This window comes from Gopherus flavomarginatus, chromosome 16, assembly GCF_025201925.1.
Source record: "Gopherus flavomarginatus isolate rGopFla2 chromosome 16, rGopFla2.mat.asm, whole genome shotgun sequence".
Lineage (NCBI taxonomy): Eukaryota > Metazoa > Chordata > Testudines > Testudinidae > Gopherus > Gopherus flavomarginatus.
Window position 1 is genome coordinate 6,921,666 of NC_066632.1, and position 26,958 is coordinate 6,948,623.

Genomic DNA, 26,958 nt, shown 5'->3' on the forward strand with positions numbered 1-26,958 from the left:
CTTCCAACAGAAGTTAGTCCAGTAAAACTATGACTTCACCCACCTTAAAAGTTCCCCACAGATCCAGATTAACACGGCCACCCCTCTGATACTTCACCCACCTCGTCGCTCCCATCCTGGGACCAACATGGCTACAACACTGCAAAGAAGGGAGCAACGAAACAGAATTGGTCAGCATCTAGGCTGTGGACCCTGATCATTTTGGGGGGGAGAAGGGGACAATGCACCTGGTACAGTTAGTCCACTGATACCTTTGCCTGCTCGTTTCTGATTGGCTATTTTCAACCTTCTTGCTTCTGCCAGAGGAAGCAGCTGGGGCAGAATTGGTTATTGGCAGAATTTCCTGCCAGCTCCCCTCCTTCTTCAATGGTATCTCGCTATTCCACCTCTGAATGGTATCTCCCACTCTCCCTAGGGTTTCTGGATGGTATCTCCCTTCGGGCCGCTTCTCCCTCCCCCCATCTCCTGGGATGGTATCTCCCCCGCTGTTTGGATTGGACGCTTCCATTGCGCTAAGGTTCCGGAATCTGCCCACCCATCTCCCCTCCCTGTCCAGCAGAGCGAGCAGTGATTGGCCAGCGGGTCTGCGCGATTTGCTGTGATTGGCTAATGGGCGCGGCGAGGCTCCCGCCTTCCCTCCCTCCCTGGGCGACAGGCCGCGGCTGCGCCCAGCTGGAGTTTGGTGGAGGGACGGGACCGGCTCTGTGGGGAGGCGGACGGGGTGAGTCAGGCCGGGAGGAAGGTGCCCTAGAGCGGGGGGATGGGAGCGAGAGGGTCCAGCTCTCAGGGGGGTGGGAGCGAGGGGAGGTGCCCTGGAGCCGGGGGGGGGAGAGAAGGGGGCCGAGCTCTGAGGGGGGTGGGAGCGAGGGGAGGTGCCCTAGGGTGGGGGATGGGAGCGGGAGGGTCCAGCTCTCAGGGGGGTGGGAGCGAGGGGAGGTGCCCTAGAGCGGGCGGGGGGGGGGGACGGAAAAAGGGGCCGAGCTCTGAGGGGGGATGGGAGCGAGGGAAAGTGCCCCAGGGTGGGGGATGGGAGCGGGAGGGTCCAGCTCTCGGGGGGGGAGCGGGAGGGTCCAGCTCTGAGGGGGGATGGGAGCGAGGGGAGGTGCCCTGGAGCCGGGGGGGGGGAGAGAGAAGGGGGCCGAGCTCTGAGGGGGGATGGGAGCGAGGGAAAGTGCCCCAGGGTGGGGGATGGGAGCGGGAGGGTCCAGCTCTCAGGGGGGTGGGAGCGGGGGGAGGTGCCCTAGGGGGAGGGGTTGGCTCTGGGGGAGCAGGGTGGCCGCAGCTTTGGGGGTGGGGAGGGGAGGTCCCCTTGCTCCAGCTTTGAGAAAGGGATGCTGTTGCTGGGAATGGGGTTTCAGCTGGAACGGGTCTGAGGGGGCTCAAGCTCTGTGTGGGGGCTGCCGTTGCTGTGCCCTTGAGGGGGGTACGTGTGGTGTATTAGTGGCACAGAAGGATGGGAGGGTCCCGCTGGGGGTTTATGCCACAGAGGGTCTTGGAGAGGGGCACCTGTGGCTCTGAAGTAGTGAGCCTGGGAACAGGAGTCTTGGCTCTGTCCCCTGCTGTAACCACCGTACAAGGCTCCCTCCCCTTTTGCAAATGCACAGGGGTCCTAGCATTGCAGTCTTGGGTAGGATACAATGCATGTTTGAGGTGCTGGGCTGGTACTTGGAGACCAGGGACAACAATTAAAGCAGGAAACTGGGTGCTGGGACTCCTGGTTGCATTCCCAGTGCCATCACCAACTCCCTGTGTGACCAGGAAGTCTTGTTTGTACTCACTTTACCTATCTGGAAAATAGGGATAAAGAGACTCAGTAGCCGGGTGGGGTGAGTGAGGCTTAATTGATGTATGTGTGAAGCACTTTGAGTTCTGCTGCTCAGAGGTTCTAATATAGAGATGGGCAGCGTGGAATCTCCAAATGCCCATGTAGAACAGGGGGGCGGACAGCGCCCTGTAAATTAGGCTTGGGTTTGGTTTAGGTTCTCTCCCCCCCCCCCCCCCCCCCCGTGAAAGATCAAAAGGTTCTGACTTAAGTTCAAAGTTTGCTGTGCAAAATCTACTGGAAATTCCCCTTGTTTGCTTGTCTATTTAGTATCTCTTAGCCTATTCCTCCCCTTACCTTTTTCCCATCTAATGAAGGCAGGTGGTTAGAGTTTTGCAGAGGAGTCTCTGACACACAGTGTACCAACGGGAATTAACATGACCCTTTTAGGTGTTTGTTTCTCTACTGAGTGGGACATGAGGGCAACACAGTGAAGACACGCACATGCAACAAAACAAATGAAATAATCATTCCCCGTGTTGATCATCCCGCAAATGAGATCAACAACCTCTACTGCCTGAGGAGTTGGGGAAACATATAGCAGCCTCTCTGTGACAGGTGGTAAACCGCTGAATTAATTATCCCCCAAATCAAATCCCACTCCATGGTCATTCAGGCTCCTGGAGAATGGTGGGGAATGCTTGGGTAGGTTTGTTCACTGAAGGCAGCGGGTGCTGCTCCTTCCCCGTGTCTGCTGTTCTGGCTCTGCTGGATCACGGTTATAATCTCTTGTCAGTCAGGCTGGGGATTAGTTTTCGCTCACTGCCACAAGAAGGCATTAAGGGCTACTGGTGTTTGCAGCACTTGCAGTTTAGCCTTGCAGAGGGATGGGGGAGAGGTTTAGTAGAAGTTTGATTTGCATGACTGAGCAGCAGTGCCCTGTTGCTGAGTGCACACAATTCCCTCTATAGCCATGAACAAACCTGTGTCAAATTCCAGAATTGCTAGGTGGTGCTGAATTAAGCCTTACATGGCTGGTGGGGGGATAGCTCAGTGGTTTGAGCATTGGCCTGCTAAACCCAGTGTTGTGAGTTCAATCCTTGACAGGGCCACTTAAGGATCTGGGGTGAAAATTGGGGATTGGTCCTGCTTTGAGCAGGGGGTTGGACTAGATGGCCACCTGAGGTCCCTTCCAACCCTGATATTCTATGAGAAGTAGGGAAGTATTGCTCTCCAATTTCAAAGGGGGGAAACTGAGGCACTTTTTGGGGGATGTATGTGAGGGGAAAGTGACTTGCTCAGCATGTTAGGGTGGAACTGGGAATCTGAACTGAGATCTCCTGAGTCCCTTGTCTGTGCTTTAGCCACAAGATCAGTCAGGACATACGAATGCACACAGTGCCCTACTTTTACTGGGCAATTTGGGAATCCTTGTTTTTTTCTCCCTCCAGGCCCCGCACCCAACTCTGTTACCACAGAGGGGTCACTAGTCACAAGTTCCTGGGGCAGGAAACTGCTGCCACTTTAATGGGCAGCACTATTTGTTATCTCCTTCCACTTGGCAGCAGATGGCCTCAGACCCAGCAGCTAGGGATAGCCCCCTGAGCATTTCCAGCCATCAAATTTCCTTATTCATCTGAATTGTGAATCTTTTTTTTTATTTTTAAACAACTTTGCCTTAAAGTTCCAAATGGTCCTTAGCAATTCTGTATTTACCTAGCAAATGCCCTGTAATCTAGAAGGGAATAGCTTCACCCTCTACTGAAAATGCAGCCTCTTCTGTGGTGGAGCATAACAGTTGTTCAGCTGCTCACTCTATATGCATACAAACAAAACAAGTGTCTATATAATGTTTTTATGGTATTAGCATTTCAAAAACTGGTCAAGATAGCTGCAAACAGGACTTTGTTCCTCCCTAAATGCAAAGACAGGAATAGCTGTACAAGGAAGTTGTGGAGCCGATACCGGCGGTATTATACTACCTGCCCCACAACTGTAGGTTGTATGTTAAACAAATAAGTGATCTGCAAGTTCTGGCAGGTACAAAAGTTAGGTATGAAGAGTAGCAGCCCTAAATTGATTTTATGTGAGTAATACTCTGAAGTTGAAACTTTAAAATTGGCGGTCAATTTATCTGGCCACTTGGGTCCTGTAAGAACTTGGCCTCCTGCATTTTTTGTTTGCTGCTCTTTAGAATATTATGATTAGTTAGTTATGGTAGGCTTGGCCAGAATAAGACAGGTGTTTAGTGCTGAGTCTGAATCTGTCTGAGCAGGAGGTTTCAGCTGGATCCCAAGATCCCCAAAGGAGTGTGGTGCTAAATGGCTGTTTAGCACCAGGAAGTGAAGAACCATGTCCCATGAAACAAGGTTTAAAATGGCCAAAGAGGGCCAGGCTAAGTTCTGGCTCTGCGTGAGTGATAGACACAGTGAGATAGGAAGCAAAGAGCTGGAGGTGAAACTAGTAAGCATAAGGAAGAGGAGGAGAGGGGGAAGGGAGGGAATAGGGGGAAAGACTGATGTGGGCACAGAATAGGATATAACGAGGATCCTGAGTGAGCTGGGCAGCTAGGGGGAGAACATGGATGTGGAGAATTTCTACAGCACGAGCTGAATCCTCTCTTGGTGAGTGCTGTTAGGAGCTGTGGGTTCTGGGCTGCGTGAGGGGGGTGGTGGGTGGTAGTTCTGGAGGCGTCTTTCTGCCCTGGGTGATACTGGGGATCCATTGAACTGAGCAGCTTCATGGCATGGAGTAATCGCTGACAGGCTTGGCTGAGTTCCTCTGCCATTACACCCTTTGAGGAACGCCCTGTAGCCGGTTTCTCTGCTCTGAATCAGCCTGCCAGGGTGCGCTCCACCCTCATTCCAGAACAGAGACGTCGGAGACTCCCGGGCTGGAAGGACTCCCGCCGAGGCTGCCCCTTCCTCCTCCATGTCCTTGCATCAGGGGTTAGGGCACTCCTACCAGCAGCACCAGGCTCATCAATCCTGGTGAACCCCTCTGGAATCCCACTTCTCCTGGGAGTGTCCTTGGAGTGGAAGGGTCAGTATGTGTGTCCTGCTGTGGCAGTGAGGAAAGTTCTCTGGGCCTGGCATGGATTTTCCTTTGTCTGTGAGGCAGTAGGGCTGACATTTCCCTGGGGTTGGCTTTCTGCAGTACTCTGTCAGAGTCTCCGCTCGCCAGCAGGGCCTGTGGGTTTTACTTTGTTTCCAGTGGCAACTACACTGATTTTTTTTTTTTAATCCTTCAGGGGTCAGCCCCAGTGCGTGTTTCCTGCCTCCACAGCAGCTCAGTCCTGAGGGGCAGGACTCGGGGAGGGGTGGGAGGGGGAGTGTTACTTTTCATTCTCTGCCCATACCCCATGACTTCACCTGCTGCAGCAGTAGGAATCGTGTGACCAGCCCAACACCAGTGGAGGAGCTTTGGTATCAGAAATGCTGCTTCCCCTGTGTCGGCTAGTGGAGGGGAGATGCAAGGCCACTGCCAAGCCCTGAGATCACTAGATGCTTACTCATTAGAGAGCTTTGTACTAAATGTGTTTCCAAAGCAGGTTAGAAATACAGATGACTGCTTCTCTCTCCATAACTTAGAGCTATGTATGGGATCTGGCAGGAGCTGCCACTTGGCTGCAGGCTACCAGGAGGAGAGCACTGGTCTGGGGCTGTACACTAGGACTTGGGGGAGGCAGGCAAGGGGTAGGGAGTTTCCAAAGCTGCCACTCCTCTTTTTACATTATTCTGGTTAATTTTAAAAGTGGCTAAAGCTGTGCAGATGAATCAGAATTAAAATAGGCCTTCACACTCCACAGGTGTGACTCCCCTACCTGTCAGGCTCCCTGGTCTGCGGCTGGATGGGAACTGATGCCCTAGAGGAGGAATGCTGCATGTCCCATTCCCCAGACTCGCTCTGTCTGCCCTAAGGCTGGGTTAGAGCTGATGTCCTAGAGGAGGATGGCCCATGTCCCATTCCCTGACACCCTAGTCAGCCAGTACCGCTTGGATCTTGTCATTGATTCCACTGCCAGTTTCCTACAATCTTTCCCCTTTGCTTCCTGCAGGTCTCTCTGGTGGGTGACTGATACTTCCTGCTGTCTGGCCACTCCTCCCTCATGCCGCTCGGACTAGGCCGCCGGAAGAAGGCCCCTCCACTGGTGGAGAATGAGGAGGCTGAGCCCATTCGTGGCAGCTTGGGTGGGGTGGAGGTGGGCAGTGGCGGCAGCGTGGCAGCCCTGCAGCCTGGCCTGCCACCGCCTCCTGCCAGCCTCCGCCCTCGACTGGTGTTCCACACTCAGCTGGCCCATGGCAGCCCCACTGGCAGGATCGAGGGCTTCACCAATGTCAAGGAGCTGTACAGCAAAATTGCAGAGGCTTTCAAGATCCCGCCAGTTGAGGTAGGTGCTGAGCACCCAGGCTGCAGGGTGGGGAGCTCAGAGAGGAGGCCCTTCTGCGTGGCAGTGCCTAGCCAGCCAGTGGGGTGGGCCCTTTGCTTTGGTGCCTTCTCTGGCTTTGTGGACCAACACCCTGTGTCAGGCTGTGCTGTGCCCTTGGCTTTTTGCTGGTCAGTGACTCTGGGCTCAGTTGCTACATGCCCCCTGAGGTCTATGCCCAACTGGGCTGAGCCCAGTCGGGCTGGTGCTAAAATGCTGACATAACCTTGAGGATATGGGGCCTTCCCAGCAGAGGTGCTGAGGGGCAGTGGGGGAAGCTGTGGTCCAGGAGTTCCTCACTCTGTATCTCTCTTCCCACCTCCCAGGTGATGTTCTGCACCTTAAACACCCACAAAGTGGACATGGACAAGCTGTTGGGTGGCCAGATCGGTCTGGAGGACTTCATCTTTGCACACACAAAGGGCCAGAAGAAGGAGGTGGAGGTCTTCAAGTCTGAGGAGGCGCTGGGCCTGACCATCACTGACAATGGAGCCGGCTATGCTTTCATTAAGGTACAGATGACTGAGCTCTGCTCACATTATCCTAGAGCCCAGGAGGCCCTGTCACTGGCTGATTGGGCTGTGGGTGGGGTGCACAGTTTGAGAGGAAGAGTGCTCCTCTCAGGCATACACTGTGGTGTCTTTTCTTACTCCTTCCCTTCCTATCTGTCTGTCCATCCCCAGAGAGCTGCAGTGTGAGCCCCCAAGCATGAGCCATGCTATGAGTCTTACTGGGGGAGTAGAAACCCCAGTAGCAAACCTGATCACATGGAGCTCCTGGTCCCAGAGGCTCTGTCTGAGCCACGCAAACAGTCCTACTGAACGAGACCACTGGTCCATGTAGCCCAGTATCCTATCTTCCAATTGTGGCTGGTGCCAGATGCTTCAGAGGGCACAAACAGAACAGGGCAATCTCAAGTGATCCATCCCATTGTCCAGTCCCAGCTTCTGTCAGTCAGAGGTTTAGGGACACCCAGAGCATGGGGTTGCATTCCTGGCCATCTTGGCTAATAGCAATAGAGGGACGTATCCTCCAAGAACTTATCTAGTTCTTTTTTTTGAACCTTGTATAGTTTTGGCCTTCATGGCATCCCCTGGGAATGAGTTCCACAGGTTGACTGTGTGTTAACTTTGTTTTAAACAAGCTGCCTATTAATTTCATTGGGTGACATCTGGTTCTTGTGTTATGAGAGAGGGTATGAACACTTCCCAATTCACTTTCTCCAGGCTGTTCATGATTTTATAGACCTCTATCGTATCCTCCCTTAGCTGTCTCTTTTCTGAACAGTCTCAGTCTTCTCTCCTCATATAGAAGCTGTTCTATCCCCCAATCATTTTTGTTGCCCTTCTCTGTACCTTTCCCAATTCTAAATATATCTTTGAGATGGGGCCAACCATAAATGCGCCCAGTATTCAAGGTGTGGGAATACCGTGGATTTATATAGTTGCGTTATGATATTTCCTGTCTTATTTTCTGTCCCTTTCCTAATGGCTCCTAACATTCTTTTTAGCTTTTTTTGACTGCCGCTACACATTGAGCAGATGTTTTCAGAGAACTATCCATGATGACGCCAAGATCTTTCTTGAGTGGTAACAGCTAATTTAGACCCCATAATTTTGTATGTGTAGTTGGAATTATGTTTTGCAATGTGCATTACTTCGCATTTATTAACATTGAATGTCATCTGCCATTTTGTTGCCCAGTCACCCCGTTTTGTGAGATCTCTTTGTAACTCTTCGCAGTCAGCTTTGTACTTACAAAATTACGCAAGTTCGTGATCATCTGCAAATTTTGCCACCTCACTGTTTGATCCTTTTTCCAGAGCATTTATGAATGTTGAACTGTACAGATCCTTGGGGGACCCTGCTATTTACCTTTCTCCATTGTGTAAAATTTATTTCTACCTTTTGTTTCCTATCTTTTAACCAGTTACTGATCCCTGAGGGGACCTTCCCTCTTATCTCATGGCTACTTTTGCTTAAGAGCCTTTGATGTGGACCTTGTCAAAGGCTTTCTAAAAGATCAACTGGATCACTGTGGTCCACATGCTTATTGACCCCCTCAAAGAATTCTAATAGATTGGTGAGGCATGATTTTTTAAAAGAGCCACGTTGACTGTTCCCTCATGTATCCTGTTCATCTGCATCTGAAAATTCTTTTATTTACTCTGTTTTCAACCAGTTTGCCTGGTTGTGAAGTCCGGCTTACTGGCCCATAATTGCTAGTATCGCTGCTGGTGCCTTTTTCAAAAATTGACGTCTCATTAGCTGTCCTCCAGTTATCTGTTCCAGAGGCTGATTTAAGTGGCAGGTTACATACCACAGTCAGCTAGTTCTGCCATTTCATATTTGAGTTCCTTTAGAACTCCTGGATGAATCCCATGTGGTCCTGGTGTTTAATTTATTAATTTGTTCCAATAGCTCTTCTATTGACACCTCAGTCTGCAACAGGTCCTCAGATTTGTCCCCTACAAAGAATGGTTGAGAAGTGGGAAACTCCCTCACATTCTCTGCAGTGAAGACTGATGCAAATAATTCATTTAGCTTCTCTGCAATGGCTTTGTCGTCTTTGAGTGCTCCTTCGATCGTCCAGTGGCCCCACTGATTGTTTGGCAGACTTCCTGCTTCTGATGTACTTAAAACAAGTTTTGCTGTTAGTTTTTGTCTTTTGCTAGTTACTCTTCAAATTCATTTTTGGCCTTAATTATACTTTTACACTTGACCTGATAGTTTTTCTTACTGTTTTCTTCAGTAGGATTTAACTTCCAATTTTTAAAGGATGCTTTTGGCCTCTAACTGCCTCTTTTTCTCAGCTTACAGCTCTTCCTGCTTTCCGTCCCCTGCTCTGTCCAAACCTCACTTGGAGGAGCTAGGTGATCAGTGCACCCATCCCTTCCTACCTGAGGCTGCCCCGGTCCTTTCTCCTGCCTTGTCACTTTCTCACATGCTCTGTGTCCCGGATGGTTTTCCCAGGTGCTAGGAGCTGCAGCCGTTCCCTCAGAGACCTCTCTGTGCCTCCATAGCACAGTGATAGTGACATCCCTGATCAGACTCTAAACCCCCAAGTAAATGAGAGAGGCCCAGACTAGTGGATCAGTTTGAAAGAACAGAGCCATGCCAACAGGGCAAGGTTGTGGTATTAGAGCACAAATCTTCTTTGGAATCTTGCAAAAGATCCCCTGGTACTGTGGTGCATTTGCCAATTCTCAGCTAATGACATTCCCTAAGAAGCTCTAGTTCCAGTCTAAATCACTGCAGCATGGCTGTTAAGCAGCTGCCATGTTCCACCCAACAGGTGGCTGCATTTCAGCAATGGGTGAAATGACTCATGTATAGACAGTCTCAAGTGCTCTGGCATCCTTCAGGGTGACAGGTACAAAGGAGCCTAATTAAATATTATTGAGTTAATACACAAGATGTGTAGACTCTGCAGCAGCTCCAGCTGGTAAAATCAGAACTGTTGATCATCATGCCTCCTAATGCCATGATCTTTTGTCTCATGGTGCCATTTTGTTAGTGGGAGGCCTTCGGTTCCTAGGCCCTTCTGAAGAGATGTATGGTTCCTAGATTCCAAGGCCAGAAGGGACCATTGTGATCTAGTCTGTCCTCCTGGGTATAACAGGCCAGAGAACTGCCCGGAAATAATCCCCAGAGCAGATCTTTTAGAGAAATGTCCAGTATTGACTTAAAAATGTTCAATGATGGATAATCCACCAGGCTCCCTAGTAAATTATTCCAAAGATTAAATACGCTCAGTGTTAAAAATTTAACCTTTATTTCCAGTCTGTATTTTGTCTAGCTTCAATTTCCAGTTATTGCCTGGTGTCAGACCTTTCGCTGCTACACTGAAGAGCCCATAATCAAATATTGGTCCCCGTGTAGGTAATTTACAAACTGTAATGGAGTCACCCATTAAGCTTATCTTTGTTAAGCAAATAGATTGAGCCCCTGGAGTCCGTGGCTATCAGGCAGGTTTTCTAATCATTGTTGCAGCTCTTCCCTGACCCCTTCTCCAATTTTTCGACTTCCTTCTTGAATTGTGGGCAGCAAAGCTGGACCCAGGATTCCAGCAGGGAGGGGTCACACCAGTGCTAAATACAGAAGTAAAATAATCCCTCTACTCCTCTTCCTCAAGATTCCCTTGTTTATGCATCGCAGGATCGCATTAGCCCTTTTGGCCACAGTTTTGCACTGGGAAGTCACATTTAGTTGATTATCCGCCTTGAACCCCAAATCTTTTTCAGAGTCACTGTTTCCTAAGGTAGAGTCCCCTGTTCTGGAAGTATGGCCTATGTTTTTTTGTTTTGTTCCTAATTATGCACATTTCGACATGTTAAAACACAGTGCTTGCTTGAGCCCAGTTTACCAAGTGATCCAGATCACTCTGTGATAATGACCTCTCCTCTTCATTATATGCCATTCCCCATTTTTTTTGTGTCATCTGCAAACTTTATCAGTGGTGATTTTGTTTTCTTCCAAGTCACTAATAAAAACGTTAAAAAAATATAGGGGCAAGAACGGATCCCTGTGGGACCACACTAGAACAACATCTGTTCAATGATGATTCCCCATTTACACTTACATTTTGAGTCCTATCAATTAGCCAGCTTTTAGTCCATTTAAAGTGTGCCATATTAATTTTGTTCTAGTTTTTAAATCAAAATGTCATGTGGTACCAAGTCAGATGCCTTAGACATCTGTCTATTATGTCAACACTATTACCTTTATCGACCAAACTTGTAATCTCATTTAAAAAACAGATCCTGTCAAACTATCTTGACTTATTTTCCATAAACCCATGTTGATTGGCATTAATTATATTCTCCTCTTTAATTCTTTATTAAGCAAATTCCATATCAACTGCTTCATTATCTTGCCCGGGATCGATGTCAGACTGACAGTCATATAACTACCCATGTCACCCTTTACCCAGTCTTCTGAAATTTTGCTGGTCTTCCAAGACTTATTGAAAATCAACATTAACAGTGCAGCTAGCTTCTCAGCGGCTCTTTGGAAACTCTTGGATGCAAGTTATCTGGACCTGCCTATTTTAAACTGTCTGACTTTAGTAGCTGCTGTTTTAACATTCTCCAGAGATACTAGTGCAGGGGAAAGAATGTTATCCTGCGATATGAACACATCATCTGTTTTTCCCCAAATACAGAACATACATATTTGTTCTCCTGTGCCTTTTCTGCATTACTATTGATAATTCTATCATTTCCATCTAGTAATAGACCAATATCATTATTAGAATTATTTTTGTTCCTAATACATTAAAGAAAACTCCTTCTTGTCCTTAAATCTGCTAGCGATCGTCTCCTTGTGTCTCTTTTCTTCCATTTTCAGTTTTCTCCGGTTCCTAACTTCTGATTTATATTCCCTTTCTTTTCTCCTTTCTTCCATTTATTACATTTCTTTATTTTTTATAGCTGCCTTCACTTCCCCACTAAAGCAGGTCATTTTCTAACCAACACAGTCATCTTCCTCGATTATGGCTTTTTGACTGTGTAATAATGTTCTTAAACACACCCAGTCTTCCTCTGAGCTGATGTGGCTTTTATAAGTCTTTTCAGCTTTGTGAAACTGGCCCTTCTAAAGCACCGAGTGTTTCTGTCACTGATCTGGATTTCATTCTGTTTGTATTTTATAAATGTGTTTAAATTGTGATCCCTTGTACATAAGTCACCATTAATGTGCTAAGGAAGGACCAAGCTTCTGCTGGGCAAAAATATGTGCGCGATACTAACTACAAAGGGAAGGCCCTGTGGCCTGATGGGAGCCAGGGTTCCTGGGTTCTGTTCCCTGCTCTGCTGCTGATGCATTCTGTGACCCTGGAGATGTTTCTGTGCTTCAGTCTCAATTGACTGTCTTATGGGGTTCTGAGTAGCTTTGCTGAGTACAACAGGCTGTGCACAACCCTTAACCGAATGAAAGTGCTGCTGTTCAGACTCTCATCTGGAAGCTGCGGGGAGGAAACTGCCACTTAAACTGCCCCTGGACCTGCCGTCTGTGCTGGGAGCCAACCATCCTGTCTCTTGCTTGCAGAGGATCAAAGAAGGGAGCGTCATAGACCGGATCCAGGTCATCAATGTGGGCGACATGATTGAGTCCATCAATGGGCAGAGCCTCATTGGCTGCCGGCACTACGAGGTTGCCAAGATGCTCAAGGACCTGCCCAAAGGCCGCACCTTCACGCTGAAGCTAACAGAGCCCCGGAAGGCATTCGGTGAGTGAGCCCCACAGACTGCCCAGGGCAGATGAGGCCACTGGCAGGAGCATGAGGCCTGTCACCAGTCTCTGTAGTCACAAGTTGGTTCCACCTGATGTATAAAGCAAGCGCAGTGGGTCTCAGTCCAGGTCCTAGTAGGGCAGGAGTCCCTGGCTAAGTAACTGACTCCCCTTGTTGGCAGCCACAGCAGAAAAGATCAAACAGGCCACAGAGACTGAGACCTCCCCCATCTCTCTAGAGGGGCTTGTTCCTGGGCGGGGGGGGGGGGGGGGCATGGTGGCAGGGGGCGGGATGTTTGCCATTGGCTCTGCTGAGACCTTCAGCCTCCAGGGCAAGCAGTCCAGCACAGAACACGCTGGGCTTTGTTTTGCACGTTCCATCCTTCCTCCTTCAGTGAGAAGCTGCATTGGGTGCGTATCTGAGAGCGCCTTTCATCTTAGCCCAAAGGCCCAAGCCCTGCTGGCTGCTGTGGCACTAAAGGCCATTACCTTCTGTCGTACAAAGCCATTAAATGGGAGATGGGGAGGGGCTTTGCGTCAGGGTTTCCCAATCCGTGTGTTGCTGGAATATTTCATAGGCCCGCGAGGTGGCTCTGGTCCCGTGGGTCTGGCTGGGCTCACCTCCCTGGAGCCGCAGCTGCCAGGTGAGTGCAAGGTGGGCATTGCAGCCCAGCCAGTGTGCTGGGTCACAACAGGCCATCGACATATACAAATGAGTCCTGAGCCGAAAAAGGGTGAGACCCGCTGCTTGAGGTGCTGAGCATGGGGTTTGATGACTTGTCCTGTGGCGTGGTGGCCAGCAGGTGGCACTGTAACCTCACTGCAGCTCCTAGCCATCCGACCTGTGCCGTGTAACCACAGGGTTGGCTGAGATAGGGAAGTTCTGTTGCTTTTTCAGGGCTTCACCAGCCATGTTGCTGCAGGGAAGCCTTCCTCGTATTGGGAGAGGGAAAAGGAGGCTTCTGCCATGGAAGGCCAGTGAGATCTGGAGATTCCTGTAGCTGCTGAGCCTGCACTTGGGCCTTTGGGCAGCCGGCCTGTAAAGCTGACCCCTCTCTGCTTGGACTTGGGGTTAGGTGGCCCTGCCAAGGTATCTGCAAATGACCCTCTGTGTACTCAGTGATGAGAGGAGGCTGCTCACAGGACAAGTGGGAGGGGCTGGCTCTGTCATGCTGCACCCTCAGTGTCTCTATGGTGGCTTGAGGGAAGGGATCTGTGCTCGCTGTCCTAAATTTCACTAAGCAGACAGGCCTGTTTCAACCCCAGCAGCTGGCAAGGTGAAGGAGCTCTCCCTACTGATCCCTCAAAGCTCAGGGCTTTCTGCAGGGCTTTGAGTGGAGCCTGAGGGAAAGCGAGGTCACCAGGATGGTGCTGAAGGCCGAGGGAGACAACTTGGTTCCGAGTGGTACTGTTCCAGCCCCTGTGCTTGTTATCCAGCGCTGGCCTTGTCAGTGGCTCCCAAACGTACCCCAGGGATGGGGATTCCAGCCCTGTCAACTCTGTTGCGGGCAGACTGCCTCTGATCACAGTGTGACCTCACTCTCTGCTGTCTGTGCAGCCTTATCAGAGTCCTCAAATCCAGATTCCTTGGCTGTTGGTAGCACCTCTTCGAACGCTGCACTAAGCCCTGGGTTGGCTCAGTGTTGCTACCCTCATGTCGCCCCAGATCACACAGCGAGGCAGCGGCAGTGTGGAAGCAGAATCCAGGAGTGCTGGTTTGCCAACCTTAACCACTAGAGGTGCTCCCTCCCTAAGCAAGGAATAGGACCCAGGAGTCCTGGCTCCCAGTCACATCACATTCCCTGCTGCTGGTGTCTGAGTTCATTCATCCGCAAGGCCAGCCTGCCATCACGAATTCCTTCCTCCTTAAGTGACTCACTGGCCTCTGATCTGGGAAGGAAGATCTTTTTCCACTTTTAAGTTATTTCCTCCTTGGCTTATGCTTCTCAGCCCACGCAGGCGTCCCTGGTTCCTGGAATCTGGCAACTTCCTTCTCCCCTCCCTCTACTGGGTACCAGCTGCATATGTTCATGTCTGTCACTTCGGGAGCCCTGGCACCAGCATCCGTGCCGCTGCTCATTCTCTGCAATTTGTTCCATGGGAATTAGTGACAGCTCCGTGGTGCTGGCCATGTGTGTGAACGTTAGGGTCCTCTGCTCAGCCGTGGTGGAGAGAGACCAGGTGCCAATGCTCTCTGGATCTACTTTGGCAAAGCCACCTGCCAATTGGGTGGCAGGCAAACCTGAGAATGCTAAGCTTAGCTCAGTCCTGCCAGCCCTGTGCTCTGCTGCCTGGACCCACAACTCACTGGTGTTTCAATCCAGCCTCATAACCTGCCCTGTCTTCCAGTGTGCGCTGACCCTCTGGACCAGGGGCCGAGGGAGGAAAAGCTCCACGCTGTTCTCCCAGAATGCCGGCAGCTAGAGCACAGGGAGAGCTCTGCTAGTTGCCAAGAGGAGACGGCCTTTTTACCTCTGGATCTGCCAGAGGGAGATGGAACTTGGGAGGGCCTGGGCAGATCTGATAGCATCCAGCAGAGGGCAGCAGTGGGTGCACCCCAACATGGGTGTTACAACCCGTATGTGGGTCGTGCTTGATGGAAGGGGGGGTTCCCTCAGCCTGGCCTGAGGGACTGTGCAGCGTCAGTTACAGGTCTTTCTCCTTGGGTGCACCCTTCTACCCTGCCGTGTCCCCCTTACTGCTCTTGGCAGCTCTTCCTGCTGCAGGGCGCTGGCTCAGCTCACGGGCTCCTGCTGAGGACTCAGATCACCAGCTCCTTGCATAAGCAGCCTCTTGTCCTCTGATCGAAGCAAGGAGGTGGGGAGCTGGTTCATCCTGTGTTGGCCCTGTTCAGTTCCCACCTCTTGTAGAAACCTGCCGCAGAGGCATCCACCCTCTGGGCTCTGTGCCAGCCCTGGTTCACAAGCCTGGAGTCCGCAGCTCTGGGTGGACCGCTGTGAGAGCTGCTGACCGGGCAAGTGCTGGCCTCTGGGGAACAGCTCCAGGCCAGCTCACTTCATTTCTTCCCCTCTGTGGGCAACCTGGAGCAGCTGCTTGTGTTAATCTCTCAGCTGGCTATTTCTCGCTCCCCCATTGAGAGTGTTCAGGGCCTTCCCTGTGATCTGGGGAGGGGCCAGTTACCTGCCTCAGCTGGGGAGACACTAATCACAGTGTTCTCTCAATGCTCTTGAGTGAGACTAATATACAAGCAGCATGGCTGTGCCCACGCCCCTCAGTCCTCTTTGCAGTACCTTCTACCTTCTCCCCACGCAGCCCTGCCGCTACCCTCAGCCCCCATCGACAGACCCCCTGCTTCTCCAGCCCGGCTGCTACCCCTCAACCCCCACCTCCAGACCCCCTGCTTCTCCAGCCCTGCCGCTACGCTTTAGCCCCCCAAAACCCCCTGCTTCTCCAGCCCTGCCGCTACCCCTCAGCCCACACCCCCAGAGCCCCTGCTTCTCCAGACCAGCTGCTATCCCTCAGCCCCCACCCACAGACCCCCTGCTTCTCCAGCCCTGCCGCTATGCTTTAGCCCCCCAAAACCCCCTGCTTCTCCAGCCCTGCCGCTACCCATCAGCCCTCACCGACAGACCTCCTGCTTCTCCATCCCTGTTGCCACCCTCAGCTCTGCTGCTACCCCTCAGCTCCCCCCACAGACCCCCTGCTTCTCCATCCCTGCCGCTACCCTCAGCCCCCACCCAGAGACCTCCTGCTTCTCCAGCCCTGCCGCTATCCTCAGCCCTGCTGCTGCGCCTCAGCCCCCCGACCCCCTTCTTCTCCAGCCCTGCTGCTACGCCTCAGCTCTGCTGCTACCCCTCAGCCCCCCTGACTCCCTGCTTCTCTAGCCCTGCTGCTACCCTCAGCCCCCACCCAGAGGCCCTGCTGCTATGTCTCAGCCCCCCCCGACCCCCTGCTTCTCCAGCTCTGCCGCTACCCCTCAGCCCCCATCCAGAGACCCCCTGCTTCTCCAGCCCTGCCACTACCATCAGCTCTGCTGCTACCCCTCAACACCCCCCCAGACCCGCTGCTTCTCCAGCCCTGCCGCTACCCTCAGCCCCCACCCACAGACCCCCTGCTTCACTAGCCCTGCTGCTATGCCTCAGCTCTGCTGCTACCCCTCAACCCCCCCCACAAACCCCCTGCTTCTCCAGCCCAGCTGCTACCCCTCAGCCCCACCCAGAGACCCCCTGCTTCTCCAGCCCTTCTGCTACCCCTCAGTGCCCACCCAGAGACCTCCTGCTTCTCCAGCCCTGCTGCTACCTGTCAGCTCTGCTGCTACCCTCAGACCCCCTGCTTCTCCAGCCCTGCTGCTACCCCTCAGCTGCTACCCACATACCCCCTGCTTCTCCAGCCCTGCTGCTACCCCTCAGCACCTCCAGACCGCACTGCTGCTACCCCTCAGCTCTGCTGCTGCCCCTAAGCTCCCCACCCAAAGCCCCACCCTGCTTCTCCAGCCCTGGGCTCCCCCCGCCACAGCCCTGCTGGTGCCTCTCAGCCCCCACCCACAACCCTGCTGATGCTCCTCAACATCCTCACACAGAGCTGTGCCAATACCCCTTGAAAACCCCCGACTCAGAGACCCCCTACTTCTCCAGCCCTGGCCCCCTCCCCTCACAGCTCTGCCAGTGCCCTTGCTATTCCAGTCTTGCACTTATTAGTTGGTGTAGGTCATGTGACCTTCTGCAGCTCCTGTGGTCTCTGTTCTTTGCCAGCACCGCCGTCTTGGCGCAGACATGCCCTGCTCTCCCCTCCCATGCAGCCCCTGCGCCCTGTCCTGCCTGTGCAGTGGCATGACTAGAAAGTCTGTTCTGTCTCTTGACTGCAAGCTCTAGGGCAGAGGCCAGAACCCCAGCCTCCCCGTGTGGGGCAAACAGCTCCTCCCTGTCTGAAAGGAGCCAAGCTTTCCTGGAAAGGCAGGGCAGTGCCGCTGCATTCCCAGTTGAACACAGCCACCCCCTCCCAGCTTTGGGGAAGTGGGAGGATGACAGGAAGCCTCAAAAATGCCAGTGCCAGGAACACCTGGAGCTCCATCCTCACTATGAGCCAAGCACACGTTCCCGTTAGCAGAGGCAGAACAACTGGGCTTCTGTGCTGGTGCCAGGCTAGTCTTTCTCAGTGCTGTTCCCTACCCTGTGAGGGCTCTAACGGGGGGCTGAGGCAGGCTGACCTGGGGGTCAATGACCCCTCTTCCCATGGCTTCTGGATCAGTGATTCTCTCTGCATGTTGGGGGGGCGGGAATAGATGCAGAGGTGAAAGTGGGCCGGTACGGCGTACCGGTAAGAAATGGCCACCGGTACCAGCCCCCATGCAGCTGATGTGCTGCCCCTTTTGCCCCCCACTCCCCTCCCCCAGTTGGTGGCCCTGCTGGTAGGGTCCCTACTGACAGGGTCGCCAACGGGGTTGAGGGTAAAAGGGGCAGCTGCCCTGGGGCCTGGCGATTTTTTTAAGAGGCCCGAGGCTCTTGGCCCCTACTACCGCAGCAGCAGCCGGAGCCCCGGGCCCTTTTAAATCACCACCAGAGCCCTGGGCGGCGCGGACCGGCTGGCTGTTAGAGACTGATCCCCAGCCCTGCCCCTTCTGCCCAAGGCCAGGCCCCTGTACTGGTAAGTCTTCTGTGTTACTTCCACCCCTGAATAGATGTGTTTATGTACGGGTGGTTGGGTCTGAATAGCCTCTGCCTATGATAGCCCCAAAAGGGAAAAATCCTCCATATCTTTTGGCCCAGAAAAATCTCAAACTAAGATCTATTGACATAGTGCAGCCAAGAGCATCTGAGCACCATCACTGCCAGGAGGCATTGGAGATGGATTGGTCGTGTGCTTTGGTTGGAAATTGATTCCATCACCAGAGCAGCAATAAGATGGATACCTGAAGGCAAGCGAAAACGAGGCCGCCCAAAACCAACATGGCAAAGAGCTGTGGGCGCCGAGCTGAAAAACCTGGGGCACTGCTGGGGAACCACTGAAAGACTTGCCAGAAACAGACAGGAGTGGAGCAGCTTCGTCACTGCCCTAAACGCCAGAGGTGTAATAGGAACGTGATGATGATGGCCCCTCCCTATCACCCTGCCCTCCGGGTGTATGGTAGCTGGGCTTCCCAGGGGTGCTAATGGCATTCAGCATCCACCCAGCAGAACAGTGGCTGCTGCAGCCAGCCTGGGGCTGTTGGGACAGTGGCTGTGCGGGGACCCCAGGGGTCATGTAGGCTCTTGTCCAATTGCTTTTTGCATCATGTCTGGTCCTAGTGTAGATAGGGGCTGGAGGTCTCTGGGTTTGTGATCTGTTAGGAGCCTGCCTCCAGGCCTTGGCCTGGCGTCGGTGCATGAGGCGCACACACAGCAGGGTGGGGTGCCTGCCCGGCATGCCATCCTCTGATTGCGGCTCCAGCCCAAACACGTTGATGTGCCTGGAGGATATTTGTGTCTGAGTCCAGGGCCTTTCCCTCTCCCACAGCCCGTACTGTGCTAACCACATTGGGAGCGGGCGGGGTGTCATGGCTCCTCCAGTCCAGCTGCTGCCAGGTTGTGGTAGCTGCTGCTGCTGCTCCAAGGACTCCTCCTTGGAACCTGGGGAGGGCAGCAGCGTTTTCCATAGAAGACAGACACTGGTATGTGCTTGGAGGGGCAGGGAGTAGCTGTTAGGGCCTGCACCAGAGAGCTGGGGAACAGCTGCACGAGAACTGTCAGTAAGCAAGCAGTGTGTGCCCCCATGAAACTCCTGTACCCCAATGCACCAGGCAGAGCAGTTCTAGCCACCTTACAAGCAGCTAGGGGAGCCCGTCCCCTCTAGTGTCTCTGGTGCTAAGGTATCCACGCCCCATGCTGCAGGGCTGCGGGATCCCCTCTTGGAGGTAGAGTCCTAGGAGGAGATGCGTATGGGCCCCAGTCTGTTTGTCCCCTTGAGAGACTTGTGACCCTTGGACACATTGTCCACAGTGTCTGCTTCCCTCTTCTTAAAAATCACCCCAGAGGGGCTTCTGGCTCTCATGTGTCTGCTGACAGCCGGACTATGGCGAGTAGAGTGCTAGGGAGTGCTCACTCCTCAGTCTCCCAGTGGTGTCATCTGCAACTGCCGGCACTGGCATTTCAGTCTCAGCGCTAACTTTCAGCGTTGGGGTAGGGGGGAGAGGGAGAGGAGCACAGGGCAGAGCTTTTCTCGCTGAACATGGCAATCAAGTACTGAATATACAATCCCCAATGGTGCAGGTGCCACAGAGGCCAGACCGTCCCCGTCCCTCCCAGAGACGCCAGCGGGAGATCTGTAGGTCAAGGGAAGAAGCGACTCGAACACGGCCTGGGCCAGAACTGAACGTGGCAGTCTGCCTTCCACACTGAATGAGCGATACATCAGCCCCTAGAGCAGGGGGGCGTCTGCCTCAGCTTGCTCCCCTTGCCTGGACATGGGAGGGTGAATAACCAGCTGTCCCCCCGTGCGTCCTGACAGCAGTGCACCCACAGAGTCGTCTGGGCTTGAATCTGCTGCAGAATTATTATTTTTTAAGGGGGAGGGGAAAACCGAAGTCTCTTGAAGGGTTTCTTCACAGCCACAGCTGTCGAGCCCGCCCGATAGCAGGGACATCTGCCTGAGTCTGCAGGCAGCCTGACTTGGGAGCTCGTTCATCACCGACATTTAACGAAGACACTGTAATAGTTACTGGTCTCACTGCTGCTCGCTTTGGCAGACTCATCGGGCTGTCCTTCCCCCGGCTATTGGCCGCAGCAGCGGAGAACCAGGTAGCAGGAGCCAGCCCTTGCTGAGGTTTGGAATGAGGCATTCAGGCCGTCCCCTGCTCCCCGTTTAATGCCCCCTCTGCCCGAAGGGCGCCGAGAGGCGGAAAAGTGGCAACGCACCAGCTGCTTCCCAACGCTTTGCCTGGGCAGCGGGGTGCAGGTGGCCCCTGGGGAATGTGGGGGCAGCACGACATAGAATGTAATGCAGAAACTGGGCCTCCTGCAGTGAGTATTCAGCCTACTGTATTGGGGTGAGCCATGGTGCTGCATGTGTCCCCGTCTTCCTTCCCCCCACCAGCTGCCGTCCCTCGCTCTCTGGCTCAACACATCCAGGGCCTCTCTTCCCATTTCTGAAGGACAAACTGCAAGTGAAGCAGCCTCTGAAGAGCTTAGGACGAGGCGGGACCTCCCGCACCCCGCGAGTGGAGCCCTTCTTGGATAATTCTTGCCCTGCACCTGCCCCAGCATCTGTGCTCCGCACACAGGATCTCTGCTCCCGTGGCCGGCACCCCAGCCGCATGGCCTTCACCCTCCCCCTCGACAGCTCTAACAAGCAAGAAAGCGGGGCCCCTAGACTGCCCCACTGCCCTTGGGGGCACCTCCTTGGCACAGCAGTTGGGCTGGGGGAATGTCATTGAGGGGCAGAGAGGAGACCGTGGCTAGCAGAAAGCAATGGATCCAGGGGCTGGTAGGAAAAGGAGCATGGTGGGCTGCTTCCAGTGCCCCCTCTGGCAGGGACTGAGCAACACACAGCCCTGTGCCTGGGCATTTACACCATACTCCTGCTGCCATCTATGTCCGGCGTGGGGTTTCAGGCGCCCCCTCCCTCATATGCCAGAAGCAGGAAAGTGGCTGATCAGATGACACTTTCCTAGGTTATTTTTACTCTGTGGGACTGTGAGAAATGTCAGTGGGGCTGGATCTCCAAGGCTCTGTGTCCCCAGCACACAGTAACGACTGGCTGGAGAGGCGCACTGCTGTTCTCAGGCCAGTTAGAAGGGAGTATCTCTTGGAAACACAGCAGCTGGTTTGGTTGTCCCGTGAGGGTTTTAATGGGATGATGCTGAAGTGGCTCCGTCCCTTGTGGGGAGAGGAAATGGAGTGACCAGTGCCCTGTATCAGCTCGAGGGGACGAGGCTGTCCAGGAAAATGCTGGCCGCTCTGGAAGCGCATTGGGAACAGAGGTCTCTGCAGGCGTGGGAGCTGCTGCGGGATGGACCACGGCTTCCCTAGGGGTTCCAGGCTGCCCAAGGGCAGGAAGAAACCGATCACGTACTGGAGGAAAGGAGCTTGTGGGATCCCGCGCTGCTGTTGGCAAGAACTAGACCCACCCACGGGACAGAGAGGCCTGGTCTGAGCAGAGGCCTCGAAGAGTTAGGAAGGCCTGGAGGCTCCATGAGGCTTGCACTGTGGCTTCTTGTCCCCATGCGTCAGTTTCCTATGTGTGAAGGGGGATCTCAGCCCCCAGTGAAGCAAGCATGTTAGTCATCGTTATCAGGACAGGTTCTTGTCTTTCACCGGGGCTCAGGGTTGTACTTTTTTTTTCCGCTAGCCCCTTCTGTGTGGGAGGGATCTCCAAGTGCTGTACGGGGTCTCTCCTCTCAGCACTGACATGCCGCCACCTCTGGGGCACAGCGTGGCAGCTGTTTAACTACTGCCTGGCAATGCTGCACCCCACGATATGTCACTGGAGTCTTTATTCAGCTTTGGTGTCCAGAATGGCTAAGCGCCACGGAGGTCAGACGAGGGAGCCAACGTATCGGAGAAGCCAGTTCTCCCTGGTATCTCCGTGGAGCTCAGTGCTGTGGCAATAAAATCCAGGATTGCACAGCACTGTCCACAGCAGCCTCTGCTCCTTCCGGCTCCAGTAGCTTTTCCCAGGTTGCATCGCTCCAGCTGGCCATGGAGCCCCCGGGAGCTCGGCTCTTGTCCTTGCAGCAGCTGTCAAAAGGTGAATATTACAACGAGCTCTGGAAATGCTTCCTCTCCTCTCTCCCGGCTGCCCAGTCTCTGCCATGACCCCTCTCTGTGAACCGCCTTCTCTTTCTTGCACATCTCTCCCTCCAGCAGAGTACAGCTTTCCCAGGAGAAGAGATGGGGCACAGAGCCATGGCCATGCATTGACATCAGGCATGGGGAGGGTGTAGAGCACTGGAGTGATGTGTGAGAGGGGCCAAGATCAGAGACTGGCTTTAGCCAGAGCTTCTGTCTCACCTTGGACGCAGCTGCTGTGGAAAATCTGCTTAGCCTTCTGCTCAGGCAGCAGCAGAAAGGCAGGGGCTTGATTTTCTTGAAGTGGAACCTGGCAGTCTGATTCCCAGCCCCCTGCTTTCCCCCTAGCCCCCCGTCCCTTCCCAGAGCCAGGGAGAGAATCCAGGGGTCCTGCCTCGCTCTGCTTTTACTAAACACTCTCTCATGTTTTAATCAGCTGGGCCATACCAACTGCATTTTGAAAGCTGCCCTCACACACCTCTGTGTGCGGGGGAAGCCGAGGTGGATCACATCCTTAACTGGGTTCTGTGCTGCTATGAAACCTTTCTGGCCATTAGATCCAGTCCAGGGGGCTTAGACGTAAAGGAAGCGCCTGGACCAGTGCATTAAAATAACACTGGATGGTGAGAAACCCGCAGAGGGCAGGAACCACTCGCCGCTGCCGGTGCCCAGGGTCCTGCGCTCCACCTAGAGCTGCTGAGGCTGGGCGATCCCGGATTTCTGCCCGTTCCCTCACAGCACAGGTATTTTTCATCCAGCCGAGGGCTCTGTGAGCTCAGACTCACCAGCCCCTGCTCATTCACTGCCGATGGGAGAGCAGGAGCAAGAGGCATGTGCAGGGGAAGGAAGGAAGGAAGGAAGATCCATGCAAAGGAGCCGGCCGGCAGGACCCCAGATATTCAGTCCTGCCAGAGCCTCTGCTGTGGAGTATGGAGACCTGACCCTCCAAGGGCTGCGCTGCTTTGTCTAACAGAGGTTCTTGCACTGCACCCACTGCCTTGGGCCCTGTGCCACAGCTGATCTGTGACTGCCAGGGACCCCTTCTCTGGTCCCACGTGCTGATCTCAATGTGCCTTTGCTGTCCCATGTTGTCAGACTGATGCAGTTGTCTTGTGGGTCCAAGCCCCACTGGGGGAAGCGGCAGGGCAAAACGGGGGAGGGGAAGGCAGCGTGCGGCTTCCTGGGATGGATGTTACTGCAACCAGCCCTGAGTCCCAACATGCAGCATCTTCACCTTGCCATCCCAGCACTGCTGCTGGCCTCTGCCCATAGCCCCCAGCCTTCGCAGCCCTGGGCTCCCCACACAGCTCTGCTGCTGGCCCCTGCCCGCAGCCCCTGGCCATCCCAGCCCTGGGCTCCCCACACAGCTCTGCTGCTGGCCCCTGCCCGCAGCCCCTGGCCATCCCAGCCCTGAGCTCCTCACACAGCTCCGCCGCTGGCCCCTACCCCCAGCTCTCCTCACACAGCTCTGCTGCTGGCCCCTGGCCATCCCAGCCCCTGGCCATCCCAGCCCTGGGCTCCCCACACAGCTCTGCTGCTGGCCCCTGCCCGCAGCCCCTGGCCATCCCAGCCCTGGGCTCCCCACACAGCTCTGCTGCTGGCCCCTACCCCCAGCTCTCCTCACACAGCTCTGCTGCTGGCCCCTGCCCCCAGCCCCTGGCCATCCCAGCCCCTGGCCATCCCAGCCCTGGGCTCCCCACACAGCTCTGCTGCTGGCCCCTGCCCGCAGCCCCTGGCCATCCCAGCCCCTGGCCATCCCAGCCCTGGGCTCCCCACACAGCTCTGCTGCTGGCCCCTGCCCGCAGCCCCTGGCCATCCCAGCCCTGAGCTCCTCACACAGCTCCGCCGCTGGCCCCTGCCCCCAGCCCTCCCCACCCTGGGCTCCCCACACAGTTGTGCTGCTGGCCCCTGCCCCGAGCTCTCCCCACCCTGGGCTCCCCACACAGCTCCGCCGCTGGCCCCGGCCTGCAGCCCCCGGCCATCCCAGCCCTGGGCTCCCCTCCCCCAACTCTACTAGTGCCCCTCAATCCCAGCCCCAGCTATGCACACACACTGAGTTGGGATTGAGACATCAGAACAACACACACTACCCTGACCCTAGCTACCTCCCAAGCATACCCTGCCAGTTGTGCCCAGGCGGTGGTATCTAATTCCTGGTCCCACTTCCTGCTGGAGGGCGGCTGTCAATTTGGCTGCACTGATGCCCTGGGCTGGCTGCTGGGATTCGGGGCTGCGAGGCCAGCATGTGACTGCCCTACCTCTGGCGTGGTCTCACTTGCTCGTCCCCTTGCTGTGTTTCAGATATGATCAGCCAGCGGGCCGCAGGGGGCAAGCACAACAGTAGCTCCCAGCTGGGCACTGGCAGAGGGACCCTACGGCTGCGGGCCAAGGGACCGGCCACTGTGGAGGAGCAGGTAGGTGCCAGCCCTGGGGAGCTTCCCCTGACAGCCTTGGGGAGCCTTCGAATATTCACTTGGGCCCTGACCTCTTCCCAGAGGGAACTGAGGGTGTGGAGCCAGAGCAGAATGAGAGGGAAGCTGAGGTCCCAGCTGTCCCAAGAGTGGGGAGGGGACAGGTCCTCCATATGGGGACGATCCTTGCACTGCGTCTGCTTCCCAGTCTCCTCCCCCAGCCCTGCCGATGCCCCTCAATCCTGACCTGTAGCCCCCTGCTATCCAAACCCTGCCAATGCCCCTCAATCCTGACCTGTAGCCCCCTGCTATCCAAACCCTGCCAATGCCCCTCAATCCTGACCTGTAGCCCCCTGCTATCTGAACCCTGGGGTCTCCCACCCCCCAGGCCTACCGATGCCCCTCAATCCCAGCTTGCAGCCCCCTGCTATCTGAACCCTGGGGTCTCCCACCACCAGCCCTGCGGATGCCCCTCAATCCTGACACATAGACCCCTTCTATCCCAACCCTGGGCTCGCCCCCCGCCCTGCTGATTGCTCCTCAATCTTGACCCATAGCCCCCTGCAATCTGAACTCTGCCGATGCCCCTCAGTCTCAACCTGCAGCCCCCTGCAATCTGAACTCTGCCGATGCCCCTCAGTCTCAACCTGCAGCCCCCTGCTATCTGAACCCAGGGGGTCTCCCAGCCCTGCGCATGCCCCTCAATCCTGACCCATAGCCCCCTTCTATCCCAACCCTGGGCTCCCCCGCCAGCCGTGCTGATTGCTTCTCGTCCTGACCCATAGCCCCCTGCAATCTGAACCCTGGGGTCTCCTACCCCCCCAGCCCTGCTGATGCCCCTAAATCCTGACCCGCAGCCCCCTGCTATCCCAGCCCTGGCCCCCAAGGAATGGGAAGGGCTGGAAGAGGCTTTAGAGGGCCCCACTTTTCCCATGGTTCTTGGCTGGGATGTGGGGATGGGATGGGGGCTATATTTTTGCCTCAGTCTCCTGCTCAGCAGCTCTCCTGCCCCCCAGCTGTCTGCGTTTGAGGAGAGGGCGATTGAGAAGGTGGACGACCTGCTGGAGAGCTACATGGGTATCCGTGACACGGAGCTGGGTGAGTCTCCGGCCGAGCAGCCCCCAAGTCAGCCCGGGGCGGGGTGCCCAAAGCATCGGGGTGTTGGGGGAAGGGCTGCGTCACAGTCAGCCAGCCTAGGAATCCTTGTTGGGCAGCGTGGGAGCTCCCCCTGCCGGAGTAGCTGGGAGCACCGCCTACAGCCAGTGCTCCTCCCCTACTCCCTACAGCACCCCCTGCTGGGAGCTCCCCCACAGCCAGTGCTCCTGCAGCGCCCCCAGCTGGGAGCTCCCTCTCAGCCAGTGCTCCTCCCCTGCTCCCTGCAGCGCCCCCTGCTGGGAGCTCCCTCTCAGCCAGTGCTCCTCCCCTGCTCCCTACAGCGCCCCCTGCTGGGAGCGCCCCCACAGCCAGTGCTCCTCCCTTACTCCCTACAGAGCCCCTGCTGGGAGCTCCCCCACAGCCAGCGCTCCTCCCTTGCTCCCTACAGCGCCCCTGCTGGGAGCTCCCCCACAGCCAGCGCTCCTGCAGCACCCCCTGCTGGGAGCTCCCCCACAGCCAGCGCTCCTGCAGCGCCCCCTGCTGGGAGGGGTGGGACTAGAGTAGCTGGATGCTCCCCAGCAGTTAAGTGCAAGCCCTGCTGCTAGTGGCCCAGAGGCCGACATCCCTCGTGTGAGGAGAGATCTCCTCTCTCTGAGAGGTGAGCAGGGCTCTCCCAGCACAGCAGCATTTCCAGGGTTACTGTGGCAGTGACAGGCTTGTCGGTGTGTTCTGAGAAGCAGGGCTGGGCGCACAGAGAGTAAATCAGCCCTTCAGCTCGCAGGCCTCCCAGCTGCCAGGCCTCCTCGGCCAGGGCTGTGGGCAAGAGTAGCGTGTTGGCGCTGGCAGTGCTGGGGCTCAGGGTGGCTAGTGCTCCTGGCCATGGCATGGCAGTGCTGTTGTGAAGAGCAAAGCATTGGTGCTGTTGGTGGGAGCGGTGGGATAGCACTAGGGCTGGCACGTCCTGCCACAGGTAATGTTGTGACTGTGACAGTGAATGCTCCTCATCACCCCTTCCCCCCCCCCCATCTCTGCTCTCCAGCTGCCACCATGGTAGAGCTGGGGAAGGACAAGCGGAACCCCGACGAGTTCGCTGAGGCGCTGGATGAGCGGCTGGGTGACTTCGCCTTCCCTGACGAGTTCGTCTTTGACGTGTGGGGCGCCATCGGGGATGCCAAGGTTGGGCGCTACTAGACTCTGCAGGCCTGGCCTGCTCTGCCCACCCTGGATCTGCTGTGCCCTTGGGCTAGGCAAGGGAGTGTTCTGCCGCTGCCCTTATGTGGACTAGGGGGAAGGGGAGACACCATGGGCCTGG

General features: G+C 55.1%; 1 protein-coding gene across 4 annotated transcripts; it reads left to right on the plus strand.

Annotated features, from left to right (window-relative positions):
- Nucleotides 1–619: 619 nt before the first annotated feature.
- On the plus strand, nt 620–26,949 carry GIPC1 (GIPC PDZ domain containing family member 1). 4 transcript variants are annotated; one of them, XM_050925621.1, is made up of 7 exons: nt 620–721; nt 5,820–6,152; nt 6,515–6,700; nt 12,236–12,416; nt 24,442–24,554; nt 25,568–25,649; nt 26,686–26,949. In XM_050925621.1, exons 2-7 carry the CDS (start codon nt 5,871–5,873, stop codon nt 26,835–26,837), a joined length of 996 nt encoding a protein of 331 aa, XP_050781578.1. In that variant the 5' UTR covers nt 620–721; nt 5,820–5,870; the 3' UTR covers nt 26,838–26,949. The 4 variants fall into 4 exon arrangements, with proteins under 4 accessions (XP_050781578.1, XP_050781579.1, XP_050781580.1 ...); XM_050925622.1 differs by lacking the exon at nt 620–721 and adding an exon at nt 1,332–2,380; XM_050925623.1 differs by lacking the exon at nt 620–721 and adding an exon at nt 4,279–4,386.
- The last annotated feature ends 9 nt before the right edge of the window (nt 26,950–26,958 follow it).

Bases quoted from the DNA above. Each gene is read 5' to 3' on its own strand.
- GIPC1 (XM_050925621.1), top strand. From the start codon at position 5,871: ATGCCGCTCGGACTAGGCCGCCGGAAGAAGGCCCCTCCACTGGTGGAG. The intron at 6,153-6,514 runs GTAGGTGCTGAG...CCCACCTCCCAG, and splicing joins TCAAGATCCCGCCAGTTGAG to GTGATGTTCTGCACCTTAAA. The intron at 24,555-25,567 runs GTAGGTGCCAGC...CCTGCCCCCCAG, and splicing joins CGGCCACTGTGGAGGAGCAG to CTGTCTGCGTTTGAGGAGAG.